This window comes from Scyliorhinus torazame, chromosome 4, assembly GCF_047496885.1.
Source record: "Scyliorhinus torazame isolate Kashiwa2021f chromosome 4, sScyTor2.1, whole genome shotgun sequence".
Classification (NCBI taxonomy): Eukaryota; Metazoa; Chordata; class Chondrichthyes; order Carcharhiniformes; family Scyliorhinidae; genus Scyliorhinus; species Scyliorhinus torazame.
The window spans coordinates 142532076-142559172 of NC_092710.1; the positions used below are offsets into that span (position 1 = coordinate 142532076).

Consider the following 27097-nt stretch of genomic DNA (forward strand, 5'->3'; position numbering starts at 1 on the left):
GGGCGCGGGGACGGTGTCCAGCACCGCCATACATCGCCGAGAGCCGCACTGCTGGCTGGGGGGCTTCTGCCAGGATTGAGGAGTGGTGGGCTGTGGGGTCGGGGTGGGTGGGTACACGGTCCAGCACAACCAGTACCATCTTTTCAGGTGTGATAGGTGCGTGTGGGGGGGGGGGGGGGGGGTGGGTAGGCATACGCACGGCTGCAGCATGTCTAGCATGGACCCGATTCTCCCACTGTTTTCCGTGCATTCGCGAATGATTCACACATCACCGGTGCTAACCCGTCACCGGTAGCGGAATCAGGGCGGGTGTGGTGCTGATTTTACCGTCATGAAACACCACGGATCCTCCGTTGGCATCAGCACTTAGATGCAGGAACGGAGAATCCAGCCCCTTATGTCTCAGCTCCATTTCTTTCTGCTGCACCTCCATTTGTAATTGGATTTTAGCTAATTTTACTGATTGTTACCCTGACCCACACTGTGTTTCTGGCATTAATTTCAAATTTGAATGCTTAGAAATCATGTCAATTATCTCTACTTTCCTAGCTCTGGCTGGTACCTTCATTTTTAATTCCCCTGCCAATTTGACTAGCTTGTCTTTGCAAAACGCTTTTAAATAAACCAGAGGCATGTCATCCACCTGAAGAAAATGCTTAGCAACTTTCAGATCCATCCTGCCATATCACTGTAAACTTGGTGTCTCTTTTTAATTTACCCTGTAACCCAAACTTCGCCAACTACTGTTTAAAAGATCCCGGACCCAAGCGTCCTAATTATATTATGGCACCCTGGGCAAGTGCACGGTCAATTCCAGCCCCACTGATCCCAGAATCACAGCATAAGTGAATTAACCAACAATTATTATAAAAATACCCACAATCTGTCCAATAATTAGTCACTGGATTTGTAAGTTTAATACAATTACTGTTTATTTATAACAAGAATTATAATTAATTATGCAGCAGATACAGTTTGTTAATGATTAATTAATACCTAACTTCCATTTTAACTTGCCCCTCTTCATATACACACAAGACAGACAAACACAGGGGCAAAAATCAAACGTGAAAGGAAAAAAAAAAAGTATTTGTTTCACATGATGGTCCCCAGCATACTTTCCTCACAGTAAGCTTGCAAATTAAAGTGTTCGGTTTGCAGCCTGTAATGGTCTCTGCAATTTAGAAATGTAGTACTGACAACTTACCTGGAGAGGCACTTTATTTCTCTTCAAAATATGCTTTCAGTTCATGGTTTGTATTCAGGCCTTTGTAGTTTCAGAAATACAGCCCCCCACAGGCTTTCTGGAGAAAGAGAGATCTCACAGCAGCATTTCTGGAGAAGGTTAGCTGGATCTTTTTTCCTCCATGCTGCCAGAATCAAACTGAAACCTTTAGGTCTCTGAAAAACATTTTACTGGGATAGGATACAATCACCATCTGTTACCGTTCAAGTACAGCCTTTTGTGCCAATTCATTGGCCATCAGCCAATCAATCAAGCGGAGTTCCAACCCATCTCTTTCACTGGTGCCGGCAAGTCTGTGGTCTTCTCATACCAGCACAGACTGGCACAGTGATCCTGCTTGTGGATTCTTCTGCTTGAATAAAAGACAAAGGCTGCTTGCCTTAAAGAGACCTGTCCGTTAATTATCAATGGGTCAAAATAAGAACACCAAAATAAAAGGGAAACAATGGGAATAAACAGGAAGGACCCTTACAATACCCAGGGATGGTAATGGAGGAATCTAAATTGGACTTGTCAAGCTGTTGTTTGCTTGGTCTGTAGGACAGCACTCATTATTTTGGCACACATTCCCAGGTGAATACTTTGGAGAGTCAATTGGGCTGCTTGTGCCTTTGTCAAGTCAGAATCCAATGTTTAGTTGTCTGTCAGTTTTATTATTACACCTTTGTGTCATGAATTTATTGAACTAAATGGCATGGTAGGTCATAACAGAGGGCAATTTAAAAAAAAAAAAATTTAGAGTACCCAATTAATTGTTTCCAATTAAGGGGCAATTTATCGTGCCCAATCCACCTACCCTGCACATCTTTTTGGGTTGTAGGGGTGAGACCCACGCAGGCACGGGGGAAAATGTGGAAACTCCACATGGGCCGGGATTGACGCTGGGTCCTCGGCACCATGAGGCAGTAATGCTAACCACTGTGCCACTGTGCCATCCCCAATGGTTGGTTACTATGAACATTGGCATGGTGGCACAGTGCTTTGCACTGCTGCCTTACAACGGCAGGGGTCCTGGTTCAATTCTGGCCTTCGGTGACTGTGTAGGGTACTCTTTCAGAGGGTCAGTGCAGACTTGATGGGCCAAATGGCCTTCTGCACTGCAGCAATTCAATGACTCCAATACACATGCTCTTATTAGGTTAATACACTGATAAATTTGTGTGATGTCTTTTCCAATGTCATACAGCTGAAATAAAGTCAAATCACACATGAATTATACTGAACAAGTAAACCTAGGTGTATGGTAGGAAGACATTATGCAAATTTTTTCCCATAGTTTCTTTATTCTGGCATGACTAGTGTAGCTGGTACAGAATTTAAAGTTTTTGGCTAAGAAATTGAACATATTTCTTGCGGGCTTCAAATTCATCAGCTGGGCGATAATGAGGTGTCCAAACTGGTTCTCCAATGAACAGCCTCATAGCCTTCACGTAATTCTGCAACATAAAAAATTACAGTTACTGCATAATTTTCTGCTGTTAGCTACAAACCGGTTTTAAACTACAAGGGTAGGATCTTGTGGGGTTTCATAACTTTGCTACATTAAGGTGGAATCCCTCTCACAATACTCAAGAGGACATGATTCTGCGTGTTCGCAAAGGTCCCAATCATGGTCAGAGTTACACAAAGAAGGCTAAGAAAACAATTGCAACGGCCAGTTCAATAAAAAAAACATAAGATAAAAGCAAATTACTGAAGATGCTGGAATCTGAAACAAAAACAGAAAGCACTGGACAATCTCAGCAGGTCGGACAGCATTTGGGGAGAGAAAACGGAACTAACGTTGAGTCTGGACGACTCTTTGTCAAAGCACAGTGAAAAAAATGCCTAATTGAAGAGATCCCAGAACAGTTTCATTATCTGAAGATGTATGGTTGGAAAGGAAAAAAGTACATTGCCTGCCACTTCTGCCTGAAGTAAGTTTTGCATCAGTTGTTTCCTTTTTGGGTGGGGGAGGGGGATAGAAAATGTCGTCGAAGTTATAATTTTTGCTTTAAAAAAAAAAAGCGGCAGGCATAGAAAGTCTGAAAAAGAACTCTGGAAGGAAGTAGCGATACAATATCCATTTCAGGCAACACTAACGAAGACCTGACTATATGCTGCATACCAGGGACAAACACCAGCTTGTACAAAGCCAGTTTCCACCCAACACACATTACATGTGAAAGAGGTTGTGTTTTCATTTGTTAATCAATACACAGAAACAGGCACAGTATCGAGAGCACACAAGCAGAACCTTGATAAGAGCTCACAAAAAGGAAAATACTGAGATGCTGGAAATCTTAAATCAAAACATAAAATGCTGAAGACATTCGGCAGGTCAGGCAGCATCTGCAGAGAGAAACAACCACCTTCTCTCAGGACAGGAAAACGTTAGATGTGAGCAGTTTTTGAGAAGGTGTGTGAATGGGACATGGCCAGCAGAGTTTTTGATGACTTCATGTTTGCAGAGCAGTAAAATGCAATATAATGAATCGAAAGTACATCAAATAAATCACATTTCGCCAGGAAGGAGGGTTTGGGACCCTGAATGGTAGGAAGTCAGCAGGTAAAAGGGCAAGCATTGAAAATGATTTGCTATTCCCATTTAAATCTCTTCTAGAGGTTATATGTCCCATTACCTTTCCCTTTTGCTTTGCATCATCCTGTGTGCCATTCACGCTCTCCTGCCTCTCATCCTATCACAGACTTTCCTTTTGTGTTCTTCCCACTTTTTGAATCTATAAAAACCTGGAATTAAAAGTCTAGTGATGGCCACTGTTGATTGTCGTAAAATCCCATCTGGTTCATTCATGCCCTATAGGAAGGAAATCTGCCATCCCGTCCTGGCCTACATGTGACTCCCAAAGCACAAGTAATGTGGTTGACTCTCAAATGCCCACTGAACTGGAGAGCAGTTGGGGATGGGCAATAAGTGCAGGCCCAGCCAGGGATGCCCACATCCCGCAAATGATTATTTAAAAGCCCATTTAAAATGTGAAAAAAACAGAACATTCCAGAGTTATATTGGGGAATAATAGTCAGTAATTAGATTTCCCGGTATTGGGGGAAAAAGTAGTTAGCAGAAACCTCCAGTGGTGATTAATTAATTGTGTATGTGTGTGGGCGGGGGGGGGGGGGGAAAGAGAGAGAGAGAGAGAGAGAGAGACAGGGAGCAGGTGGCCAGTTTTGTACACCAAGTCTGCTTCCAGTGCTTTTTAAACAAGTGCAGTAGATTCACAGAAACTTTATTTCCGCTGTGAGTAATTTGTGGTACCATTTCTCAAGTCTTTTGTGCCAGTTGCACTGGTTTCAGGTAAATTATGCCAAAGTAATCGGCATAACCCAGCAGAAATTCTACCTTGGATATGGAATAGTGTCTAATCATAGGTTGTTTAATAAGACTTTCACGCCTTTTCCACCATTTATTAAAATCATGTCAGATCCTTGACCTCAATTCCACTTGGCTGCCCGATCTCCATATCCTTGGATCTCTTTGTTGTATGGACTATTTAATGTAAAATTTATCTTTTGATTTTGAAGCATCATTTGCCTGTTAATTAAATATCTAATTTGCACTGGTTCAGAATCATATTAAAGCTCCAAAAAGTGGAATCTTGTTGCTAATCTCTTCATTTGCAGTTCATTCAGAAAGTGTGATTCTTTTACTTTATGTTTCCCCCACAGTGATAGTAACAAAATAAGAGTAGTGCTGTCAACATAGAATGAGCTATTCTCCCTTTCCTGCTTCTTCCTGCCTTTAGTGGGCTTGGGAGTAGCTTACCTATAGAGACCCGAAATATCAAATTTAATCTCTGATCTAGAAAGATGGCTGATCTCAGTGTTCACAGTGATGGGAGTCTTTTACAATGGAACTCAATTGGAGATGTGGTTTAGAAAAGCAAGGAAAATTAACTGAGGTCTCTCATGGTTAGTAGTTTCAAATTCCATGGGGTGCACATCTCCAAAAATCTGTCCTGGTCCACCCACGTCGACGCTACCACCAAGAAACCACAACAGCGCCTATACTTCCTCAGGAAATTCGGCATGTCCACATTAACCCTTACCAACTTTTATAGATGCACCATAGAAAGCATCCTATCTGGCTGCATCACAGCCTGGTATGGCAACTGCTCGGCCCAGGGCCGCAAGAAACTTCAGAGAGTTGTGAACACCGCCCAGTCCATCACACAATCCCATCCATTGACTCCATCCTCCCAGTGTGTGCGTGGGTTTCCTCCTGGTGCTCCGGTTCCCTCCCACAGTCCAAAGATGTGCAGGATAGGTGGATTGGCCATGATAAATTGCCCTTAGTGTCCAAAATTGCCCTTAGTGTTGGGTGGGGTTACTGGGTTATGGGGATAGGGTGGAGGTGTTGACCTTGGGTATGGTGCTCTTTGCAAGAGCCGGTGCAGACTCGATGGGCCGAATGGCGTCCTTCTGCACTGTAAATTCTATGACAAAATCTACACCTCCCGCTGCCTGGGGAAAGCAGGCAGCATAATCAAAGACCGCTCCCACCCGGCTTATTCACTCTTCCAACTTCTTCCATTGGGTAGGAGATACTGAAGTCTGAGAACACGCACGAACAGACTCAAAAACAGCTTCTTCACCACTGTTACCAGACTCCTAAATGACCCTCTTATGGACTGACCTCATTAACACTACACCCTGTATGCTTCATCCGATGCCGGTGCTTATGCGTATACCTTGTGTTGCCCTATTATGTATTTTCTTTTATTCCCTTTTCTTCCCATGTACTTAATGATCTGTTGAGTTGCTCGCAGAAAAATACTTTTCACTGTACCTCGGTACACATGACAATAAACATATCCAATCCAATCATTTCTTAGCATTTCTAGTGACCCTTGCTGAAGGTGCATGTGAGGACATTGCAGGAGACTAGCCTGTCTCACTCAAGTAGTCTGCTGACACTCAGTCAAGGCTAACACATGAACCATGTAAGTGAAGTATCAGAGGGGTACCAGCACCCTGGAGCACCACTCACAACTATCCTTCACCCCAGAGAAGAACCCACTCATGCGTGCCTGGTCAAGTATGCCCTGTACACCACCTTGAACTGGATCAAGTTAACCTCGCACATGAGGATATGAGGTTGACCCTGTGAAGGGCCTCACTCCACACTTGACCAAACACCAATCACCCTCCCACTTCCTCTACCTCCTCCAACGATGCCTGCTCCGTCGCCAAATCTGCCCATTGACATTTGAAATCTTACCCTCCCCTAACTCTCCAAGGACAGAACCCTGTCCATAAGTAAAGTCAATAGTACCTGGGGAAATGAAGGTAGCTCCTTGCATAAAAAGTCATGCACCTGAAAGTACCCAAATACATTCCCTCTCAGGAGCTGAACTACTCCAATTCACCAAGACCGACGAACCTACCCTCCAGAAAAGTGGCTCTAAGCTTCGCCAATTCCTTCCTCTCTCATGCCCGAATTGATGAATCCAAACCAGTCAGCACAAACCTATGATTCCTGTGAATCGGAGCCATCAGAGACAGGGGGCGAAATTCTCCGTTATCGGCGCAAAGTCCGCCAACCGGCGGCAAAAACGGCGCAAATCCCACCTGCACCACGCCGCCAAAAACGTCGCAAAGTCTCCGGCCCGGAATGGGCTAGCAGCGACGTGACGCTATCCGCGCTGGCTCACGTGGTTCACGCCGTGCGGCGTCATACACGCCGCACGGCGTGACGGCTCATTAAGGACGCGCTGCTCCCCCCACCCGACCAGAACACCCGACCGGATGGCCGCCCGCCGCTTAGCCCCGAGGTTCCAGTCCCGTGACATTGAGGCGCTCCTGGACGCAGTGGAGCAGAGGAGGGAGGCCCTGTATCCCGGGCACAGCCACAGAGTTGCCCCACGCCACAGCCGGCGTCTGTGGAGGGAGGTGGCAGAGGCCGTCACCGCTACGGCCCTGACACCACGGACAGGTACCCAGTGCCACAAGAAGGTGAACGACCTCGTCAGAGCAGGCAGGGTGAGCCTCGCCCCCCCCCCCCCCCGCCCGATATCCAAATGCCCCGTATCCCCCCTCCCCATATCCCCCCTCCCCCATATTCCCCCCTCCCCCATATTCCCCAAGTGAATCCAGCCCAAACCTTAACCTCTGCAATACACGCGCAACCAATGGCGTGCATTCATATACCTGTCTAACACTGTTGCCTTTTATCCCTGCCACCACCCCCCCCCCCTCCCCCCACAGGAGAAACGCGCACACAACACCAGGGAGCATGTGAGGACTGGAGGAGGCCCCGCTGATGAGAGGCCACTGACCGAACTTGAGGGAAGGGCCCTGGAACTGGCTGGCGGACCCGAGGACCGGGAGGTTGCTGATGCAGAGGTCGGGGGCCCACCAGCAAGTGAGCCACCGACAGCCCGTCCCCATATCCCCCCTCCCCCATATCACCTGATCACTGCCTGCGTGTCTAACCATGCATGCTTCATTGTGTATCGCAGGAGCAAACGTCGAGGCACCCATCCCCGCAGTTGCAGACCGCCCGCATGATGCCCCTCGGAGACCATGGGGGATGTAGAGACCCGGATCCTCTGGCATGCGACGCCCGCAGGATGCCCTCGGAGACCACTGGAGATGGAGAGACCCGGACCCTCTGGCATGCGACGCCCGCAGGATGGCCCTTGGAGACCACTGGAGATGGAGAGACCCGGACCCTCTGGCATGCGACGCCCGCAGGATGTCCCTCGGAGACCCCTGGAGATGGAGAGACCTGGAGCAACAGGGAGACGACGCCCCAGTCTCGTGCGGGTGCAACGACGCAGGCGTGTGCCACCCAGCGACGAGAGGGGCAGCCACAGGCCCCCGTCACAACCGAGGCACGAAACCACTACCCAGGACACCCCTACCCAGGACACCCCTACCCAGGACACCCCTACCCAGGACACCCCTACCCAGGACACCCCTACCCAGGACACCCCTACCCAGGACACCCCTACCCAGGAAACTGAAATACCGGACAGTGACACAGATTGGATGGGTGGAGACGAACTGCCACCCCAAAGTGCCATGGACTCAGAGTGGGACGACGCGCACGACACAACGCCACTGCTGTCACCAACACGCTCCACCATCGCAGAGACGCTCACCTCGGTTGGGCACTTTAGTGATGAGGCGTCTGGTACACTCACTGGTGCGCACAACACAGCCGTCCCGGTACAGCAGGTGGAGGTAGCAGCAGCAGAGGGGCCGGGCGGTCGGAGGGCAGCCCAGCCCAAGCGAACATCTGCCGCCCAGATGGATCCCGGGTTCCTGCAGTTACCACACCCACACATAGATCCGATGCAACCACCGACCCGGAGATGAGCGAAGAGGGTGACGGCCGGCTTGTGGCGGCTGCAGTCGCAGGTGGAGGAGTCCACCCGCGTCCAGGAGCTGGAAGTGGTGCCGGTCATGCGTGCCACCCAGGCCGACACCGCACGGGTGGCGTCCGCGGTGGAGGCAATGGGTGCGACGGTGTCAGACATGGGGAACGAGGTTTGCGAGGCATGGGGCTTTCCGTGCAGGTGACGTCTGTGACCCAGGACATGGCTGCCCTCTCACAGGAGGCCATGAGCCAGCGCCAGCGGCAGATGGCAGAGGCGCTCAACACCATAGCCCAGTCTCTGCAGGCCATGGCCCAGTCTCTGCAGGCCATGGCCCAGTCTCTGCAGGCCATGGCCCAGTCTCTGCAGGCCATGGCCCAGTCTCTGCAGGCCATGGCCCAGTCTCAGCAGGCCATGGCCCAGTCTCAGCAGGCCATGGCCCAGTCTCAGCAGGCCATGGCCCAGTCTCAGCAGGCCATGGCCCAGTCTCAGCAGGCCATGGCCCAGTCTCAGCAGGCCATCGCTGAGGGCATCGGCGCCATTGCCCATGTGCGAGACAGGGTTTGCCAATCCCCTGAGCTCCATGGCTGCAAACCTGCAGACCCCTGTTGATACCAGCACGGGCCTCCAGGACTGGCAGCGCCAGATGTCAGGGGGGCGTCGGATGGCCAGTCCGTTCGCATCCCCCACCCATGTAGAGGCCTGGGGGCCATCGGGCACCCTGAGGGTGGAGGAGGAGGTGCTGTGGTCCGTCCCGGGTCCCCCTGTAGGGGAGGTCCCGGAACACCGCGACACCTCGGACTCCCCCTCCCCTTCCGTCCCAGGTGCATCAGGTAGGCAACGGGCAGGACAGGCTGGCAGCTCTCCATCCCAGTCGTCCGGGCCGCAGCCTGGCCCATCTAGGCCAGGACGCCCCAGGAAACGGCCGCCAAAGGGATCCCGTGTCAGAGGGCAGGAATCACAGGAGTCCACCTCCAGTTCTACTGTACCGTCTGGGGAACCACATAGACGTAGTCATAGGGTAAGGCCAAACAACTAGACACTGAGTAAGTTGGCACGGGTGCAGGGCACAGATGAGTTTTAGGCGCTAGGGCACGTGCATGAACTCCGTTCGTTATTAAAGTCAATGTTACACCTACAGAAGCTGCCTTTGTGCTCTGTCCAAAGCGTGCGGGGGTGTCATGTACGTTGAGCGCAAGTGTGTGTGTGAGGGGTGGTCTTACCTCAGCCCCAGGTGAGTCTGCCCCCTTCCCCCTGTGCCGCCATCAACATCGCCCCGGGCAGAAGACAGGACCGTGCGCTGCAGTGTCACAGCCGCATGCAGGGATGGTCCGGGTGGATGGTGGTACTGTGGCCATGGGTCAGACATAGTCCAACGATGTGGAGCCAGGAGCTCGTCGCAGGGCAGGTTGTCATCATCCTCCATGGCCTGCAATAAACATGCGTCCACCCGCAACTGTGAGAGCCCGGCCGTTGTGCCGCAGGTGGATCGGCAATGGGGGGGTGGTGTGTATGCGGGTGGGGTTGGGGAGGGGGGTGAGGGTGCTGGGTGGGTGGATGGGTGGGGGGTGTGGGTGGTCGGCTGTTGCCATGGTGAGCAGTCTGTGGCCATACTACCCGATTCCCACGCCCATCTAGTCAGTAAAGCGGGCGGCTATCAGCCTGTCCCGTGCCCGCTGGCCCAGCCGGTAACGGTGGACAGCCACCCGCCCGTGTCTAGCCCGTCTGCCCTGACCATTGCCCCCATCCCCCTCATCTGGGGAGGACTGCGCCTCTTCCTGCTGCTCCTCCACTCCGCCCTCCTCTGCCTGCGGCACATCGCCCCTCTGCTGGGCTCTATTGTGCAGGACGCAGCACACCACAATGATGCGGCCGACCCTATCTGACCGATACTGGAGGGCGCCCCCAGAGAGGTCCAGGCACCTGAAACGCATCTTCAGCATGCCAAAGCACCTCTCTATCACTCCCCTTGTCGCTACATGGGCATCAATTGTAGCAGTTCTCCACCTCATTGCGTGGCCTCCGTATAGGTGTCGTCAGCCACGATCGCAATGGGTAGCCCCTGTCGCCCAGCAACCAGCCCCTCAGCCGGGGATGGCGTCCCTCGTACATGCCAGTGATGTATGACCGCGACAACATGTATGAGTCATGTACACTGTCCGGCTAACGGGCGCAGACGTGCAGGATCATCATGCGGTGGTCGCAGACCACCTGTATGTTCATCGAATAGGTCCCCTTCCTATTGGTGAACACGGCCCTGTTATCTGCAGGTGGCCGCAAGGCGACGTGCATCCCATTAATCGCGCCCTGGACCATGGGGAACCCGGCCACGGCAGAGAAGCCCACGGCCCGGGCATCTTGGCTGGCCCGATCCACAGGGAAGCAGATGTAGCGGTGCGCCATGGCATATAGGGCGTCTGTCACTGCCCGGATGCACCGGTGCACCGATGTCTGTGATATGCCGGACAGGTCCCCACTCGGTGCCTGGAATGACCCCGTTGCATAAAAGTTCAGGGCCACCGTAACCTTGACGGACACGGGGAGAGGGTGTCCCCCGCCAGTGCCACGTGGTGACAGGTGCGCCAGCAGGTGGCAGGTGTGTGCCACAGTTTCCTGGCTCATCCGGAGTCTCCTCCTGCATTCCCGGTCCGTGAGGTCCTGGTATGACTGCCGGGGCCGGTACACACGGGGCGCCCTCGGGTGCCTCCGTTGCCGTGGGGCTGCGACGTCCTCCTCCCCCTCCTCGTCCTGTCGGTCAGGCGTCCCTCCAGCCTGGTCGCCTGCGCCGCCTCTCTGGCACGCTCCTCCTCCTCCTCCCCGGCATGTCCCCCCCCCCCCATCCCCCTCCCCGGCACGGAACCAGTCACCCTCCCCGGCACGGACCCCGTCCCCCCATCCCCCTCCCCGGCACGGACCCCATCCCCCTCCCCGGCACGGACCCCATCTCCCTCCCCGGCACGGACCCCATCCTCCTCCCCGGCACGTCCCCCCCCCCCATCCCCCTCCCCGGCACGGAACCAGTCACCCTCCCCGGCACGGACCCCGTCCCCCCATCCCCCTCCCCGGCACGGACCCCATCCCCCTCCCCGGCACGGACCCCATCCTCCTCCCCGGCACGGACCCCATCCTCCTCCCCGGCACGCCCCCCCCCCCCCCCCCCCATCCCCGGCACGGACCCCATCCTCCTCCCCGGCACGCCCCCCCCCCCACACACACACACAAAACCCGACACACACCTCTCCCCCACACATTCAGACTGCAGCCACGCCATCGCCTCTCCAGCGGCCAACCCCCCAGGCCGTCACCCACCTCCACGCTGGTCGGCGTAAACCTTGAGCACTGGTTGACGCCGATTGAAAGGTGGTTTGATTTACGCCGACGTGACCCGTCATCACGTCGGCGGGACTTCGGCCCATCCGGACGGGAGGATATCGGCAGCCCCAAAATCCATTGCCTTGCGCCCACCCGTGCCATTCTCCGGGGTGTGCAGCGCCATTGACGCCCCGCCGACTTTTCTCCCTTCGGAGACTTCGGCGGGCGGCGGGGGCGGAATTCACGGCAGCCAACGGCCATTCTCCGACCCGCTGGGGGGTCGGAGAATCTCGCCCATGGAGTCCAGTATAAAATGCTGCCTAAACTGTCCAGGTCCTCAAAGTGGCTATCACCACCGGGCTCAAAGAAAATCTAGCAGGGGAAAAAAGGAGTGCTGCTGTAAACAGGCCCCTCAGACTCGACCCTACACAAAACCACGCCCAAATAGAGTCCGGATCATTGAACCATTCCTGCTCCTTATCAATATTCCGCCCCCTAATAGCATAACAGATTAAGTAAGGTCAACCTCCCTTGACTGCCTATCCTTTTTCAAAAACGTCCTAAGAACCCGAGGAGTCTTACCAGCCTAAACAAAAGCAGATATCAATTTGTTAATCCTGCAAAAAAAAAAAAGCCTTGGGAAGAAAGACTGGAAGACACTGGAACAAAAAACAAAAAGCTCCAGAGGATATTCATCTTCACCGTCTGTACCATTCCCGCTAAGGTCAGAGGGAGGGCACCACCTTTTCAAGTCGACCATCACCACATCCGCCAGACTAGAGAAGTTAAGTTAATGGAGCGAGGCCCAGGCATGGGCCACCCGGATACCCAGGAAGTAATCTTGGCCAGACGGCAGCCTTTCCAGACCAGTTCCCCTCCGCGAAGGGTGGGGGTTCACCAGAAGAAAATCACTCTTGCCCAGATTCAGCTGGAAAACCTCCTGAGCAGCTCCATTATCTTCCCCACGTTGGATAGAGGATCCTTAATATATAGCAGTAGGTCGTCTGCATACAAGGACACCCAGTGCTCCCTCCCCCCATCTGGTAAATGGCTTCAACGCAATAGGCAATGTCTCAATTGCTAAGGAAAATGAAAGCAGAGACAACGGGCACGCCCGTTGTACCCTTGTTCAGTTGGAAATAACCTAAGCTCAGGGCATTAGTGCACACACTCTCAGTGGGGGACCTGTACAAAAGACTAATCCAAGAAATAAATGTTGTCCCAAAGCCAAACAGCCCCAGGATATCAAAGGGGTACCCCCCATTCAACCCTGTCAAACGCCTTCTCCGCGTCCATCAAAATAATCACCTCTGACTAGGTCCATAAGGAGAGCGACAACACAACATTTAACAATCTCCTAATATTGCCGACAATTGCCGGCCCTTAGTGCAGTCCACTCCTCCGAAATTACCCCAGGGAGGTAGGCTATAAAAGCATTACCAATACCTTCGCCAACAACTTAGCGACAGCATTTAACAATGAAAAAGGCCGTTACGACCCACAGTTCATGGGATCCTGTCCTTCTTCAGGATCAAGGAAATCGACACCTTTGTCAGCATAATCGGCAACAAACCCCCCCCCCCGGGACATGGAATCATTAAGCAAATCCAGAAATCCAGCAGAAGTGGGAACTGACCAACAAACTGTTTGCAAAATTCAATGGGGAACCCATCCAAGCCCGGTGCTTTGTCCACCTGCATTAACCAAACACAACTCATGATTTTCTCCATCTGATCAGTGTCTCCAACTCCTGCCTTCCCTCCTGCTCCACCCCCAGGAGGTCCACCCATCCTAAAATTGCCTCATTGATGATCCCTCCTCTGGGGGCTCTGACTCATAAACCCACGGTAGAAGGCCTCAAACACCTCATTCACCTTCTCCGGGCCTGAAACTACCCTGAATCCCTGACCTGCACTATCTCCCGGGTGGTTGCCTGCCACCTCAGCTGGTGAGCCGACAGACAACTGGCCTTCTCCCCATACTCATAAGTCCCACTCGAGCAATGCAGCTGATTCACTGCCTTACCTGTTGACAACTCAAAATCCATTTGCAATTTCTTTCTGTCCGCCAATAACTCTGACATTGGAGTGATCAAGTACTGGCGGTGCACCTCAAAAATAGAGTCCACCAGTCTCTCCCTATCCAAATTCCCAGATTTATCCCCATGTGCCTTAAAAGAGATTACTTCGCCCCTAACAACTGCTTTCAGGACCTCCCAGAGTGTGGACGGCGAAACCGCCTCATTCCTGTTGAACTCAACATTCTCCCCAATGGCAGAGGATACCAGCTCACAAAATCTCTTTTCCGTGAGCTACTCTGTGTCCAGTCTCCATGAGGGGTCGCTGAGAGTGGCCCAGTTCCAACATCAGGTTCGCAAAATACAGAGCATAATCCGATATAACGATCGCCGAGTACCCCGCCCCGTTGCCCACCACGGAGAAATCAATTCAGGAGTAGACCCGATGGACATGAGAAAAAAGGAAAACACCTCATCCCTCGGAAACTTAAACCTCCACAGGTCTGCAACCCCCATCTTTTCCATGAACACCAATAACTCCTTCACCACCCCTGATGATTATGTATCTCCCGCCTGGGTCTGCTAATATATTACCTGCAGAGAAATCCACCCTCTTATTAATGAACACAATGGCTCCCGCGCCCTACAATCAAAATCCAAGTTATATATACCTGCCCCACTCATCCCTTCCTCAAACGTGTTTGATTCTTAATTCTCAATTGGGCCTCCTTTACAAGAACCACATTCGCCTTCAAACGTCTCTGGTGCGTGAACACCCAGAATCTTTTTACTGGGCCGTCTAACCCCTCATATTCCAGGTTATCAACCAAATCAGGGTCTCCAGCTCCCAGATAGATCCAGGATCAGCCATATCCACCCTGTGAGGCAATCCAGCACTGCCTCAACCTGTGCCAGCTCCGGGCCTACCCAAGATGCCCACCACACAGCTACGGGCCCGGTCAAAAAAGACCCACCTCTCCCACCAACTTTCTGAACATCTTAGACATGTAGTCGGTAGAGTTGGAGCCGCTCCAGCAGCCTGGCGATCCTTAAGCTTTGCCGTCTGGAGCGATTCAGCTCTGGTGTCCCGGCAGAGTCAGCTCTGGTGTCCCGGCAGAGTCAGCTCTGGTGTCCCGGCAGAGTCAGCTCTGGTGTCCCGGCAGAGTCAGCTCTGGTGTCCCGGCAGAGTCAGCTCTGGTGTCCCGGCAGAGTCAGCTCTGGTGTCCCGGCAGAGTCAGCTCTGGTGTCCCGGCAGAGTCAGCTCTGGTGTCCCGGCAGAGTCAGCTCTGGTGTCCCGGCAGAGTCAGCTCTGGTGTCCCGGCAGAGTCAGCTCTGGTGTCCCGGCAGAGTCAGCTCTGGTGTCCCGGCAGAGTCAGCTCTGGTGTCCCGGCAGAGTCAGCTCTGGTGTCCCGGCAGAGTCAGCTCTGGTGTCCCGGCAGAGTCAGCTCTGGTGTCCCGGCAGAGTCAGCTCTGGTGTCCCGGCAGAGTCAGCTCTGGTGTCCCGGCAGAGTCAGCTCTGGTGTCCCGGCAGAGTCAGCTCTGGTGTCCCGGCAGAGTCAGCTCTGGTGTCCCGGCAGAGTCAGCTCTGGTGTCCCGGCAGAGTCAGCTCTGGTGTCCCGGCAGAGTCAGCTCTGGTGTCCCGGCAGAGTCAGCTCTGGTGTCCCGGCAGTCAGCTCTGGTGTCCCGGCAGAGTCAGCTCTGGTGTCCCGGCAGAGTCAGCTCTGGTGTCCCGGCAGAGTCAGCTCTGGTGTCCCGGCAGAGTCAGCTCTGGTGTCCCGGCAGAGTCAGCTCTGGTGTCCCGGCAGAGTCAGCTCTGGTGTCCCGGCAGAGTCAGCTCTGGTGTCCCGGCAGAGTCAGCTCTGGTGTCCCGGCAGAGTCAGCTCTGGTGTCCCGGCAGAGTCAGCTCTGGTGTCCCGGCAGAGTCAGCTCTGGTGTCCCGGCAGAGTCAGCTCTGGTGTCCCGGCAGAGTCAGCTCTGGTGTCCCGGCAGAGTCAGCTCTGGTGTCCCGGCAGAGTCAGCTCTGGTGTCCCGGCAGAGTCAGCTCTGGTGTCCCGGCAGAGTCAGCTCTGGTGTCCCGGCAGAGTCAGCTCTGGTGTCCCGGCAGAGTCAGCTCTGGTGTCCCGGCAGAGTCAGCTCTGGTGTCCCGGCAGAGTCAGCTCTGGTGTCCCGGCAGAGTCAGCTCTGGTGTCCCGGCAGAGTCAGCTCTGGTGTCCCGGCAGAGTCAGCTCTGGTGTCCCGGCAGAGTCAGCTCTGGTGTCCCGGCAGAGTCAGCTCTGGTGTCCCGGCAGAGTCAGCTCTGGTGTCCCGGCAGAGTCAGCTCTGGTGTCCCGGCAGAGTCAGCTCTGGTGTCCCGGCAGAGTCAGCTCTGGTGTCCCGGCAGAGTCAGCTCTGGTGTCCCGGCAGAGTCAGCTCTGGTGTCCCGGCAGAGTCAGCTCTGGTGTCCCGGCAGAGTCAGCTCTGGTGTCCCGGCAGAGTCAGCTCTGGTGTCCCGGCAGAGTCAGCTCTGGTGTCCCGGCAGAGTCAGCTCTGGTGTCCTGGCAGAAGATCGTCAACCTTGGTCTGTAGCAGTCTGTGCCAGCACCGCCATCTCTGCCTCCAAGGAGACAATCGGATCTCTATGGTCAGAGAGTGGCACCCCCACCTACTGAATCATCACCCCATGTACTTCTATCTGCCAGTCCATCTTGTCCATGGCCGCCCAATTGAGGCCAAATCCCCCTCCATTGCCTTCTACAGATCCTCAGTGACCACCTATCGCTGCTTCTTTAATGTGGCGGTCAAGAAGCTGACCAACGTCTTAATCGCCTACTAAGGGGCCACCGACTCTGCAGAAGCCGCCGCCATGTCTGCCCCCCCCCTCCTGCTGAGGCTCGAGAAACTTTTGCTCTCTTGCCCAACTTTTGCTTTGACCGGACATTACTTGAATGAATTGAATGAGGGGGTCTTATTACATCAAATTACACCCAATTTCCTCCAAGAAAATTGCCCATAAATCGGGCACAAAGGGCCAAAAACCAAGTAATCTGGTGGGAGCCACCATGTGTCCAACAGCTCACCACATCACCGCCACCAGAAGTCCAGAACTTACATTCTCGTCCAGCGTGAATCGGTGATAGATCCCCGCAGGAAGCGTGATCATGTCTCCTTTCTTCACGGCAATTCGGATCCATTTGTCATCTTTATCTCGCACATCAAAGTATCCACTCCCATCGAGGATGTAGCGAATCTCTTCATCCAAGTGAATGTGCTCCTGGAAAAAGGTCATAATCTGGGAAGAAAGTACACAATTGATGTCAAAAATGATGTGCTGTGTGGAAATTTCAGCATTATAATTCGCTTTTATTCTTTCATGAGTGTTTTACCATGGGAACACACACATTTGTAAAAAAAAAACTCTCCCGACTGGAGTCTGCTCAGTAAAATGATTGAGACAATCGGAATCAATACTATTCTACACTCAGCTGAAAGGAGGCAGGCTGCTGTGCAGAGGGACAGTGGCCCAGGGGAGTGGCCCATGTTCTTCCTCCCTGAAAAGATGGTTGGTTTGCTGCACAGCAGTGGAGAGGTCGACCTAACAAACCATTCAGGATTCACTGAGGAGAGGTCAGCTTAAATGTCAGTGAGCCCATGATTCAAACTCAGCTAGGAATTATCTGTAATTAACTTTCCGCCATGTTTTGTGAGACATGGCTGATTTCGCAGACAGCATTGGCCAGGCTTTGAGATCTCTATGCTCCGCAGTGCCGTGATTTCTTTTTAATTATTTACTTTCAAGAAGCAGACACCACATTTTTGATGTGCTGAACTATTCCTTTTGATTCAGTGCAGCAATAACTCATTTTCGAGGGAGAACATCTTTTTACATCAAGGATAGAGCAGAGTATTGAAAGGTTTAACCAATCAATCTCCAAGTGGCAACTAACTGCTGCAACATTTGGATCATACAGCACAGTGCTGCCGCCTGCTGACCATACCAACAAATAACAGGCATTTACAAAGACCAAGTCTCAATTTCCAAAATGAGAGCAGTTTACAAAATGTGACTTTAATTTTTAGAACATTTTACTGATGATTATCTTACAACCAATTACTCTGAAGTGGTATCTATCATGCAAGTAATGTGGCGCCACTTTTCTGCCAGTGAGATCCCATGAAGCACTAATGAGATGAGTGGTCCACTATGCCCTTTATAGATACTAGCATTTGAGGGGTGAATATTGGCCTGGGCAACAGGAGAGCACCCTCTGCATCTTTCAATAATACTCCTTTACACCTGCTTGAGCAGATAGACTTTGATTCAACATCACCCCCCAAACTATCTGGCAAATGGAGTATAATGTGGGCAAATGTGAAATTGTCTATTTTGGAAGGAAGAATAAAAAAGCAGCATATTATCTAAATGGTGAGAGACTGCAGAGCTCTAAGATGCAGAGGGATCTGGGTGTCCTTGTGCATGAAATGCAAAAGATCAGTACAGAGACACAGCTAGTAATTAGGTTGGATAATAGAGTATTACTGTGTATTCTGAGGAGAATTGAATATAATGGTAGGAAGGTAATGCTTCAGTTATTCAAGGCATCACTGAGACCCCTTATTTAAGGAAGGATGTAAATGCATCAGAAGCAGTTCAGAGAAGGGTTATGAGACTATTATCAGGAATGGGTGGATTGTGTTACGTGGGGAGGTTGGACAAGCTAGTTTTGTATCTGCTGGAGTTCAAAAGAGTAGGAGGTAACTTGACTGAAACATACAAGAAACTATATAACGTACATAGAAGTCGCAGTTTAAAATAAGGGGTCGGAAATTTAAGACAGGGAGGATGAGAGATTTTTTCTCTCAGGAGCATCGTGAGACTTTGGAACTCTCTTCCCCAGAAGGCGGTGCAAGCAGAGTCTTTGAATATTTTAAAGGCAGAGATAGACAGATTCTTGATAAGCAAGGGGGTGAAAGGTTATCGGGGCTGTGCTGGAATGTGGAGTTGAGGTTGAAAATCAAATCGGCCATTATCTTGTTGAGCTGGGTGGCCTATTCCTGCTCCTAATTTGTATTCTTGTAGGAAAGACTTTTGCAGCACCGCCTCAGTACTGCATTGCAGTATCAGTCTGGAAGATTGGGTATTCAGTTCTGTAGAAGGGTTAAACTCCTGTGTTTCTAATTTGAAGATAACAGCACTACCATCCGAGGTATTCTGACATTCAAGAAAGACTTGCATTTATTGCACCTTTCACAACCTCAAGAGCATCTCAAAGTGCTTTATAGTCAAGGAAGTACTTGTAAACCGTAATCGTTGTTGTAATGTCGGAAACACAGCAGACAATCTGTGCACAGCAGGCTCCCACAGACAGCAATGTGATAAGTACCAGATATCGGGCGGCATGGCAACACAATGGTTAGCACTGTTGCTTCACAGCGCCAGGGTCCCAGATTCAATTCCCGGCTTGGGTCACTGTCTGTGCGGAGTCTGCACGTTCGCAACGTGTCTGCGTGGGTTTCCTCCGGGTGCTCCGGTTTCCTCCCACAAGTCCCAAAGGACGTGCTGTTCGGTAATTTTGAATTCTCCCTCAGTGTACCCGAACGGGTGCCGGAGTGTGGCGACTGGGGGCTTTTCACAGTAACTTCATTGCAGTGTTAATGTAAGACTACTTGTGACAATAAAGATTATTGTAATTATTTTAGGGCGGTTGAAAGATAATTTTTGGCAGGGACACTGGAAAGAGGTCCTCTGCTCTGCTCTGAAGTAGTGTCAGAGGCCGTACGCCCAGCTGAGATGGCAGGCAGGTTCTCAGTTTAACAACTAGTCTGAAAGACCAAACCTCAGACACTGCAGCATTCCCTTAATACTGCACTGGAGTGTCAGCTCAGACTCAGGAATGAGAGCACTATCACTGAGCCACTGCACTCATACTACCTTCAGAAATAACTTATTTATATCAATATCTATTCAGTCATGCAAACCATAAAGTAAACAATGACCTTTTCCTCATAATTCGGCATGGTATCTTTGTGGACATTTACTATATCCATCCAGGAGTAATTCCTCTCTTTGCGAATCTTCTGCAGCTCCGGATCTTTCTCATAATTATCAGCGTCCATCTGCAGAATACAGAATGTGCCATACAATGACAAACTACAAGAGAGCAACCAGTATTTGTAAAAATACTCAGAACTCATCTGGATCAACAACGGGAAAAATAAATGATGGGCCAAATTCTATTTGAAGAAATCTTTTTGAAAGGGAGAGTTTATAAGATTTTCTTTAATTCAGTGAAATGAAATGTCAAGAATGCTACAAACTTTGCAAATTATTAATTAAACTACAAGCACAAGGTCTAGAAGAATATGATATAGGGTCTCACCAATAATGATAATTGATACTAGTTATCCACATTACAGTCAATCACATCTTGATTAATTCCAAAAAGACAGAATTTTTAAAAAATATACCCTACCAATATCTGTCACTTCTTCATCATTTACTTTTTATCTTCCTTTTTCAATTATTTTAACGTTCCATACTTTTTAAGGGAACTTGTTTTTGATCGCCAAGCAAGAAGTCATACAGAAATGCTAAACAACTCACGCTGATCTTTTAAAATGACATTAATTGGCTGAGAAACATTTATGTAGAATGGAGAAGATTCTGTGATTGAAGCATATTACAGCATCTTGGTTGGCAAGAAAACAAAGATAATCTTCTTGAGATTACATCCTTAGAACAAAGCAGTTCTCAATATCTGGTTTGACATATTTGCTTTCCAGTGTATATTTTTTCCTGACTTTCTTTTTCTTTTAAGCATTTCATCATTTTGTGTCTGGAATAATGCCCGTTTCTCTGCTATTATAAGCCACTGGCACGTTGTAGGAGTGGAGACCATGATGAATGTAGGAGGCCTGAGTATATGATACTTTCAGCCTGAGTTTATTCATCCTTACAGTTCATTTTCTTTTATTCTTTCATGGGATGTGAGCATCACTGGCAAGGCCAGCATTCGTTTGCCCATCCCTAATTGCCCTTGATAGGCGCCACACCAAGTAAAGATGGCAGATTTCCTGCAAAAGGGCATTAGTGAGCCAGATGGGCTTTTACAACAATTGATGATAGCTTCATGGTCGCTATTACTTCGATTTATTGTCACATGTATTAGTATACAATGAAAAGTATTGTTGCTTGCATGCGATACAAACAATGCATACCGTACATAGGGAAGGAAGGAGAGACTGCAGAATATAATGTTAGTCATAGCAAGGTGTAGAGAAATAGCAAGGTGTAGAGAAAAGATCAACTTAATACGAGGTAGGTCCATTCAAAAGTCTGATGGCAGTCGGGAAGAAGCTGTTCTCGAGTCTGTGGGTAAGTGACCTCAAACTGGTATCTTTTTCCTGACGGAAGAAGGTGGAAGAGAGTATGTCCGGGGTGCGCGGGGTCCTTAATTATGCTGGCTGCCTTTCCGAGGCAGCAGGAATTGTAGACAGAGTCAATGGATGGGAGGCTGGTTTGTGCGATGGACTGGGCTACATTCATGACCTTTTGTAGTTTTCTGCAGTCTTGGGCAGAGCAGGATCCATACCAAGCTGTGATACAACCAGAAAGAATGCTTTCTATGGTGCATCTGTAAAAGTTGGTGAGGGTCGTAGCTGACATGCCAAATTTGCTTAGTCTTCTGAAAAAGTAGAGTCGTTGGTGGGCTTTCTTAACTCTAGTGTCGGCATGGGGGGACCAGGACAGGTTGTTGGTAATCTGGACACCTAAAAACTTGAAGCTCTCGACCCTTTCTACTTCGTTCCCATTGATGTAGACAGGGGATTGTTCACCACCACACTTCCTGAAGTCGATGACAATCTCCTTTGTTTTGTTGACATTGAGGGAGAGATTATTGTCGTCGCACCAGTTCACCAGATTCTCTATCTCATTCCTGTACTCTGTCTCGTCATTGTTTGAAATCCGACCCACTAAGGTGGTGTCATCAGCAAATTTGAAAATCGAGTTGGAGGAGAATTTGGCCACACAGTTATAGGTGTATAAGGAGTATAGTAGGGGGCTGCGGACACAGCCTTGTGGGGCATTGGTGTTGAGGATTATCATAGAATTTACAGGGCAGAAGGAGGCCATTCGGCCCATCGAGTCTGCACCGGCTCTTGGAAAGAGCACCCTACCCAAGGTCAACACCTCCACCCTATCCCCATAACACAGTAACCCCACCCAATACTAAGGGCAATTTTAGGCACTAAGGGCAATTTAGCATGGCCAATCCACCTAACCTGCACATCTTTGGACTGTGGGAGGAAACCGGAGCACCCGGAGGAAACCCACGCACACACGGGGAGGATGTGCAGACTCCACACAGACAGTGACCCAAGCCTGAATCGAACCTGGGACCCTGGAGCTGTGAAGCAATTGTGCTATCCACAATGCTACCGTGCTGCCCATGGCGGATGATCATGGAGGAGGTGTTGTTGCCTATCCTTACTGACTGTGGCCTGTGGGTTAGAAAGTTCAGGATACAGTCTCAGAGGGAGGAGCCGAGGCCAAGGCCGCGGAGTTTGTAGGTGAGTTTTGTAGGAATGATGGTGTTGAAGGCTGAGCTGTAGTTGATAAATAGGAGTCTGACATAGGTGTCTTTGTTATCTTGGTGTTCCAGAGTTGAGTGCAGGGCCATGGAGATGACGTCTGCTGTGGACCTGTTGCAGCGGTAGGCGAACTGTAGTGGATCAAGGCGGCAATCCGGGAGACTGGAGTTGATTCGTGCCATGACTAACCTTTCGAAGCACTTCATGATGATGGATGTCAGAGCCACTGAACGATAGTCATTAAGGCACGCTGCTTAGCTTTTTTTGGTACAGGGATGATGGTCATCTTCTTGAAGCAGATAGGGACCTCAGATTGTTGTAGAGAGAGGTTGAAGATGTCCGCGAATACCCCTGCCAGCTGATCCGCACAAGATCTGAGTGCCCATCCGGATACCTCATCCGGGCCAGTGGCTTTCCATGGGTTGACCTTCGAGAAGGCTGCTCCGACATCAGCAATGGTGATCTCAGATACAAGTTCCTACGAGGCTTCTGGGGTGAAGGGCTTGCTCTCGCTGACCTCTTGCTCAAAGCGTGCATTGAATGCGTTGAGTTCATTAGGGAGGGGTGCATTGGAGCCGATGATTTTACATGCCTTCATCTTGTAGCCCGTTGTGTCTTGCAGACCTTGCCATAGTCGGTGGGGGTCCATGTGGCTAGCCTGGGACTCGAGCTTGGTCCGGTGCTGTCTTTTGGCATCTTTGGTGGATCTCCTTAGATCATATCTGGCTTTCTTGTATAGGTCAGGGTCGCCTGATTTGAATGCCTCAGACCGAGACTTCAGCAAGCAGTGGATATCCCTGTTCATCCAGGGTTTCCGGTTGGGAAACTCGCGGATTTGGTTGTTTGACACACAGTCTTCTACACACTTACTAATGAAGTCAGTTACTGTTGTGGCGTACTCGTTCAGGCTGGGTGCAGAGTTTTTAAATACTGACCAGCCCACTGACTCTAAGCATCCCATTCCTCAGACCAACAATGCATGACTTTCTTTGACGGATTCTCCCGCTTCAGTTTTTGCTTTCAGGGAGCAGGAGCACAGCCTTGTGGTCAGATTTGCCAAAGTGGAGAGAGAGAGAGAGAGAGAGAGAGGGGGGGAAAGGGAACGAGATGGGGGGAAGAGAGAGAGAGAGGAGGGGGGCGAGAGAGAGAGGAGGGGGTCGAGAGAGAGAGGAGGGGGTCGAGAGAGAGAGGAGGGGGCGAGAGAGAGAGGAGGGGGGCGAGAGAGAGAGGAGGGGGGCGAGAGAGAGAGGAGGGGGGCGAGAGAGAGAGGAGGGGGCCGAGAGAGAGAGGAGGGGGGCGAGAGAGAGAGGAGGGGGCGAGAGAGAGAGGAGGGGGGCGAGAGAGAGAGGAGGGGGGCGAGAGAGAGAGGAGGGGGGCGAGAGAGAGAGGAGGGGGGCGAGAGAGAGAGGAGGGGGGCGAGAGAGAGAGGAGGGGGGCGAGAGAGAGAGGAGGGGGGCGAGAGAGAGAGAGGAGGGGGGCGAGAGAGAGAGAGGAGGGGGGCGAGAGAGAGAGAGGAGGGGGGCGAGAGAGAGAGAGGAGGGGGGCGAGAGAGAGAGGAGGGGGGCGAGAGAGAGAGGAGGGGGGCGAGAGAGAGAGGAGGGGGGCGAGAGAGAGAGGAGGGGGGCGAGAGAGAGAGGAGGGGGGCGAGAGAGAGAGGAGGGGGGCGAGAGAGAGAGGAGGGGGGCGAGAGAGAGAGGAGGGGGGCGAGAGAGAGAGGAGGGGGGCGAGAGAGAGAGGAGGGGGGCGAGAGAGAGAGGAGGGGGGCGAGAGAGAGAGGAGGGGGGCGAGAGAGAGAGGAGGGGGGCGAGAGAGAGAGGAGGGGGGCGAGAGAGAGAGGAGGGGGGCGAGAGAGAGAGGAGGGGGGCGAGAGAGAGAGGAGGGGGGCGAGAGAGAGAGGAGGGGGGCGAGAGAGAGAGGAGGGGGGCGAGAGAGAGAGGAGGGGGGCGAGAGAGAGAGGAGGGGGGCGAGAGAGAGAGGAGGGGGGCGAGAGAGAGAGGAGGGGGGCGAGAGAGAGAGGAGGGGGGCGAGAGAGAGAGGAGGGGGGCGAGAGAGAGAGGAGGGGGGCGAGAGAGAGAGGAGGGGGGCGAGAGAGAGAGGAGGGGGGCGAGAGAGAGAGGAGGGGGGCGAGAGAGAGAGGAGGGGGGCGAGAGAGAGAGGAGGGGGGCGAGAGAGAGAGGAGGGGGGCGAGAGAGAGAGGAGGGGGGCGAGAGAGAGAGGAGGGGGGCGAGAGAGAGAGGAGGGGGGCGAGAGAGAGAGGAGGGGGGCGAGAGAGAGAGGAGGGGGGCGAGAGAGAGAGGAGGGGGGCGAGAGAGAGAGGAGGGGGGCGAGAGAGAGAGGAGGGGGGCGAGAGAGAGAGGAGGGGGGCGAGAGAGAGAGGAGGGGGGCGAGAGAGAGAGGAGGGGGGCGAGAGAGAGAGGAGGGGGGCGAGAGAGAGAGGAGGGGGGCGAGAGAGAGAGGAGGGGGGCGAGAGAGAGAGGAGGGGGGCGAGAGAGAGAGGAGGGGGGCGAGAGAGAGAGGAGGGGGGCGAGAGAGAGAGGAGGGGGGCGAGAGAGAGAGGAGGGGGGCGAGAGAGAGAGGAGGGGGGCGAGAGAGAGAGGAGGGGGGCGAGAGAGAGAGGAGGGGGGCGAGAGAGAGAGGAGGGGGGCGAGAGAGAGAGGAGGGGGGCGAGAGAGAGAGGAGGGGGGCGAGAGAGAGAGGAGGGGGGCGAGAGAGAGAGGAGGGGGGCGAGAGAGAGAGGAGGGGGGCGAGAGAGAGAGGAGGGGGGCGAGAGAGAGAGGAGGGGGGCGAGAGAGAGAGGAGGGGGGCGAGAGAGAGAGGAGGGGGGCGAGAGAGAGAGGAGGGGGGCGAGAGAGAGAGGAGGGGGGCGAGAGAGAGAGGAGGGGGGCGAGAGAGAGAGGAGGGGGGCGAGAGAGAGAGGAGGGGGGCGAGAGAGAGAGGAGGGGGCGAGAGAGAGAGGAGGGGGCGAGAGAGAGAGGAGGGGGGCGAGAGAGAGAGGAGGGGGGCGAGAGAGAGAGGAGGGGGGCGAGAGAGAGAGGAGGGGGGCGAGAGAGAGAGGAGGGGGGCGAGAGAGAGAGAGGAGGGGGGCGAGAGAGAGAGAGGAGGGGGGCGAGAGAGAGAGAGGAGGGGGGCGAGAGAGAGAGAGGAGGGGGGCGAGAGAGAGAGGAGGGGGGCGAGAGAGAGAGGAGGGGGGCGAGAGAGAGAGGAGGGGGGCGAGAGAGAGAGGAGGGGGGCGAGAGAGAGAGGAGGGGGGCGAGAGAGAGAGGAGGGGGGCGAGAGAGAGAGGAGGGGGGCGAGAGAGAGAGGAGGGGGGCGAGAGAGAGAGGAGGGGGGCGAGAGAGAGAGGAGGGGGGCGAGAGAGAGAGGAGGGGGGCGAGAGAGAGAGGAGGGGGGCGAGAGAGAGAGGAGGGGGGCGAGAGAGAGAGGAGGGGGGCGAGAGAGAGAGGAGGGGGGCGAGAGAGAGAGGAGGGGGGCGAGAGAGAGAGGAGGGGGGCGAGAGAGAGAGGAGGGGGGCGAGAGAGAGAGGAGGGGGGCGAGAGAGAGAGGAGGGGGGCGAGAGAGAGAGGAGGGGGGCGAGAGAGAGAGGAGGGGGGCGAGAGAGAGAGGAGGGGGGCGAGAGAGAGAGGAGGGGGGCGAGAGAGAGAGGAGGGGGGCGAGAGAGAGAGGAGGGGGGCGAGAGAGAGAGGAGGGGGGCGAGAGAGAGAGGAGGGGGGCGAGAGAGAGAGGAGGGGGGCGAGAGAGAGAGGAGGGGGGCGAGAGAGAGAGGAGGGGGGCGAGAGAGAGAGGAGGGGGGCGAGAGAGAGAGGAGGGGGGCGAGAGAGAGAGGAGGGGGGCGAGAGAGAGAGGAGGGGGGCGAGAGAGAGAGGAGGGGGGCGAGAGAGAGAGGAGGGGGGCGAGAGAGAGAGGAGGGGGGCGAGAGAGAGAGGAGGGGGGCGAGAGAGAGAGGAGGGGGGCGAGAGAGAGAGGAGGGGGGCGAGAGAGAGAGGAGGGGGGCGAGAGAGAGAGGAGGGGGGCGAGAGAGAGAGGAGGGGGGCGAGAGAGAGAGGAGGGGGGCGAGAGAGAGAGGAGGGGGGCGAGAGAGAGAGGAGGGGGGCGAGAGAGAGAGGAGGGGGGCGAGAGAGAGAGGAGGGGGGCGAGAGAGAGAGGAGGGGGGCGAGAGAGAGAGGAGGGGGGCGAGAGAGAGAGGAGGGGGGCGAGAGAGAGAGGAGGGGGGCGAGAGAGAGAGGAGGGGGGCGAGAGAGAGAGGAGGGGGGCGAGAGAGAGAGGAGGGGGGCGAGAGAGAGAGGAGGGGGGCGAGAGAGAGAGGAGGGGGGCGAGAGAGAGAGGAGGGGGGCGAGAGAGAGAGGAGGGGGGCGAGAGAGAGAGGAGGGGGGCGAGAGAGAGAGGAGGGGGGCGAGAGAGAGAGGAGGGGGGCGAGAGAGAGAGGAGGGGGGCGAGAGAGAGAGGAGGGGGGCGAGAGAGAGAGGAGGGGGGCGAGAGAGAGAGGAGGGGGGCGAGAGAGAGAGGAGGGGGGCGAGAGAGAGAGGAGGGGGGCGAGAGAGAGAGGAGGGGGGCGAGAGAGAGAGGAGGGGGGCGAGAGAGAGAGGAGGGGGGCGAGAGAGAGAGGAGGGGGGCGAGAGAGAGAGGAGGGGGGCGAGA

General features: G+C 53.3%; 1 protein-coding gene across 2 annotated transcripts in view; it reads right to left on the reverse strand.

Annotated features, from left to right (window-relative positions):
• Positions 1-906: 906 nt before the first annotated feature.
• adi1 (acireductone dioxygenase 1) overlaps positions 907-27097 on the reverse strand; it is a 31353-nt gene continuing 5162 nt past the window's right edge. For both annotated transcript variants that reach the window (XM_072498693.1, XM_072498694.1), the window contains exons 3-5: positions 19868-19987; positions 16983-17162; positions 907-2682 (exon numbers count right to left, since the gene is read on the reverse strand). In XM_072498693.1, the coding sequence (XP_072354794.1) occupies positions 2563-2682; positions 16983-17162; positions 19868-19987 (420 nt within the window). In that variant the 3' untranslated portion in view covers positions 907-2562. The remainder of the gene's footprint in view (positions 2683-16982; positions 17163-19867; positions 19988-27097) is intronic.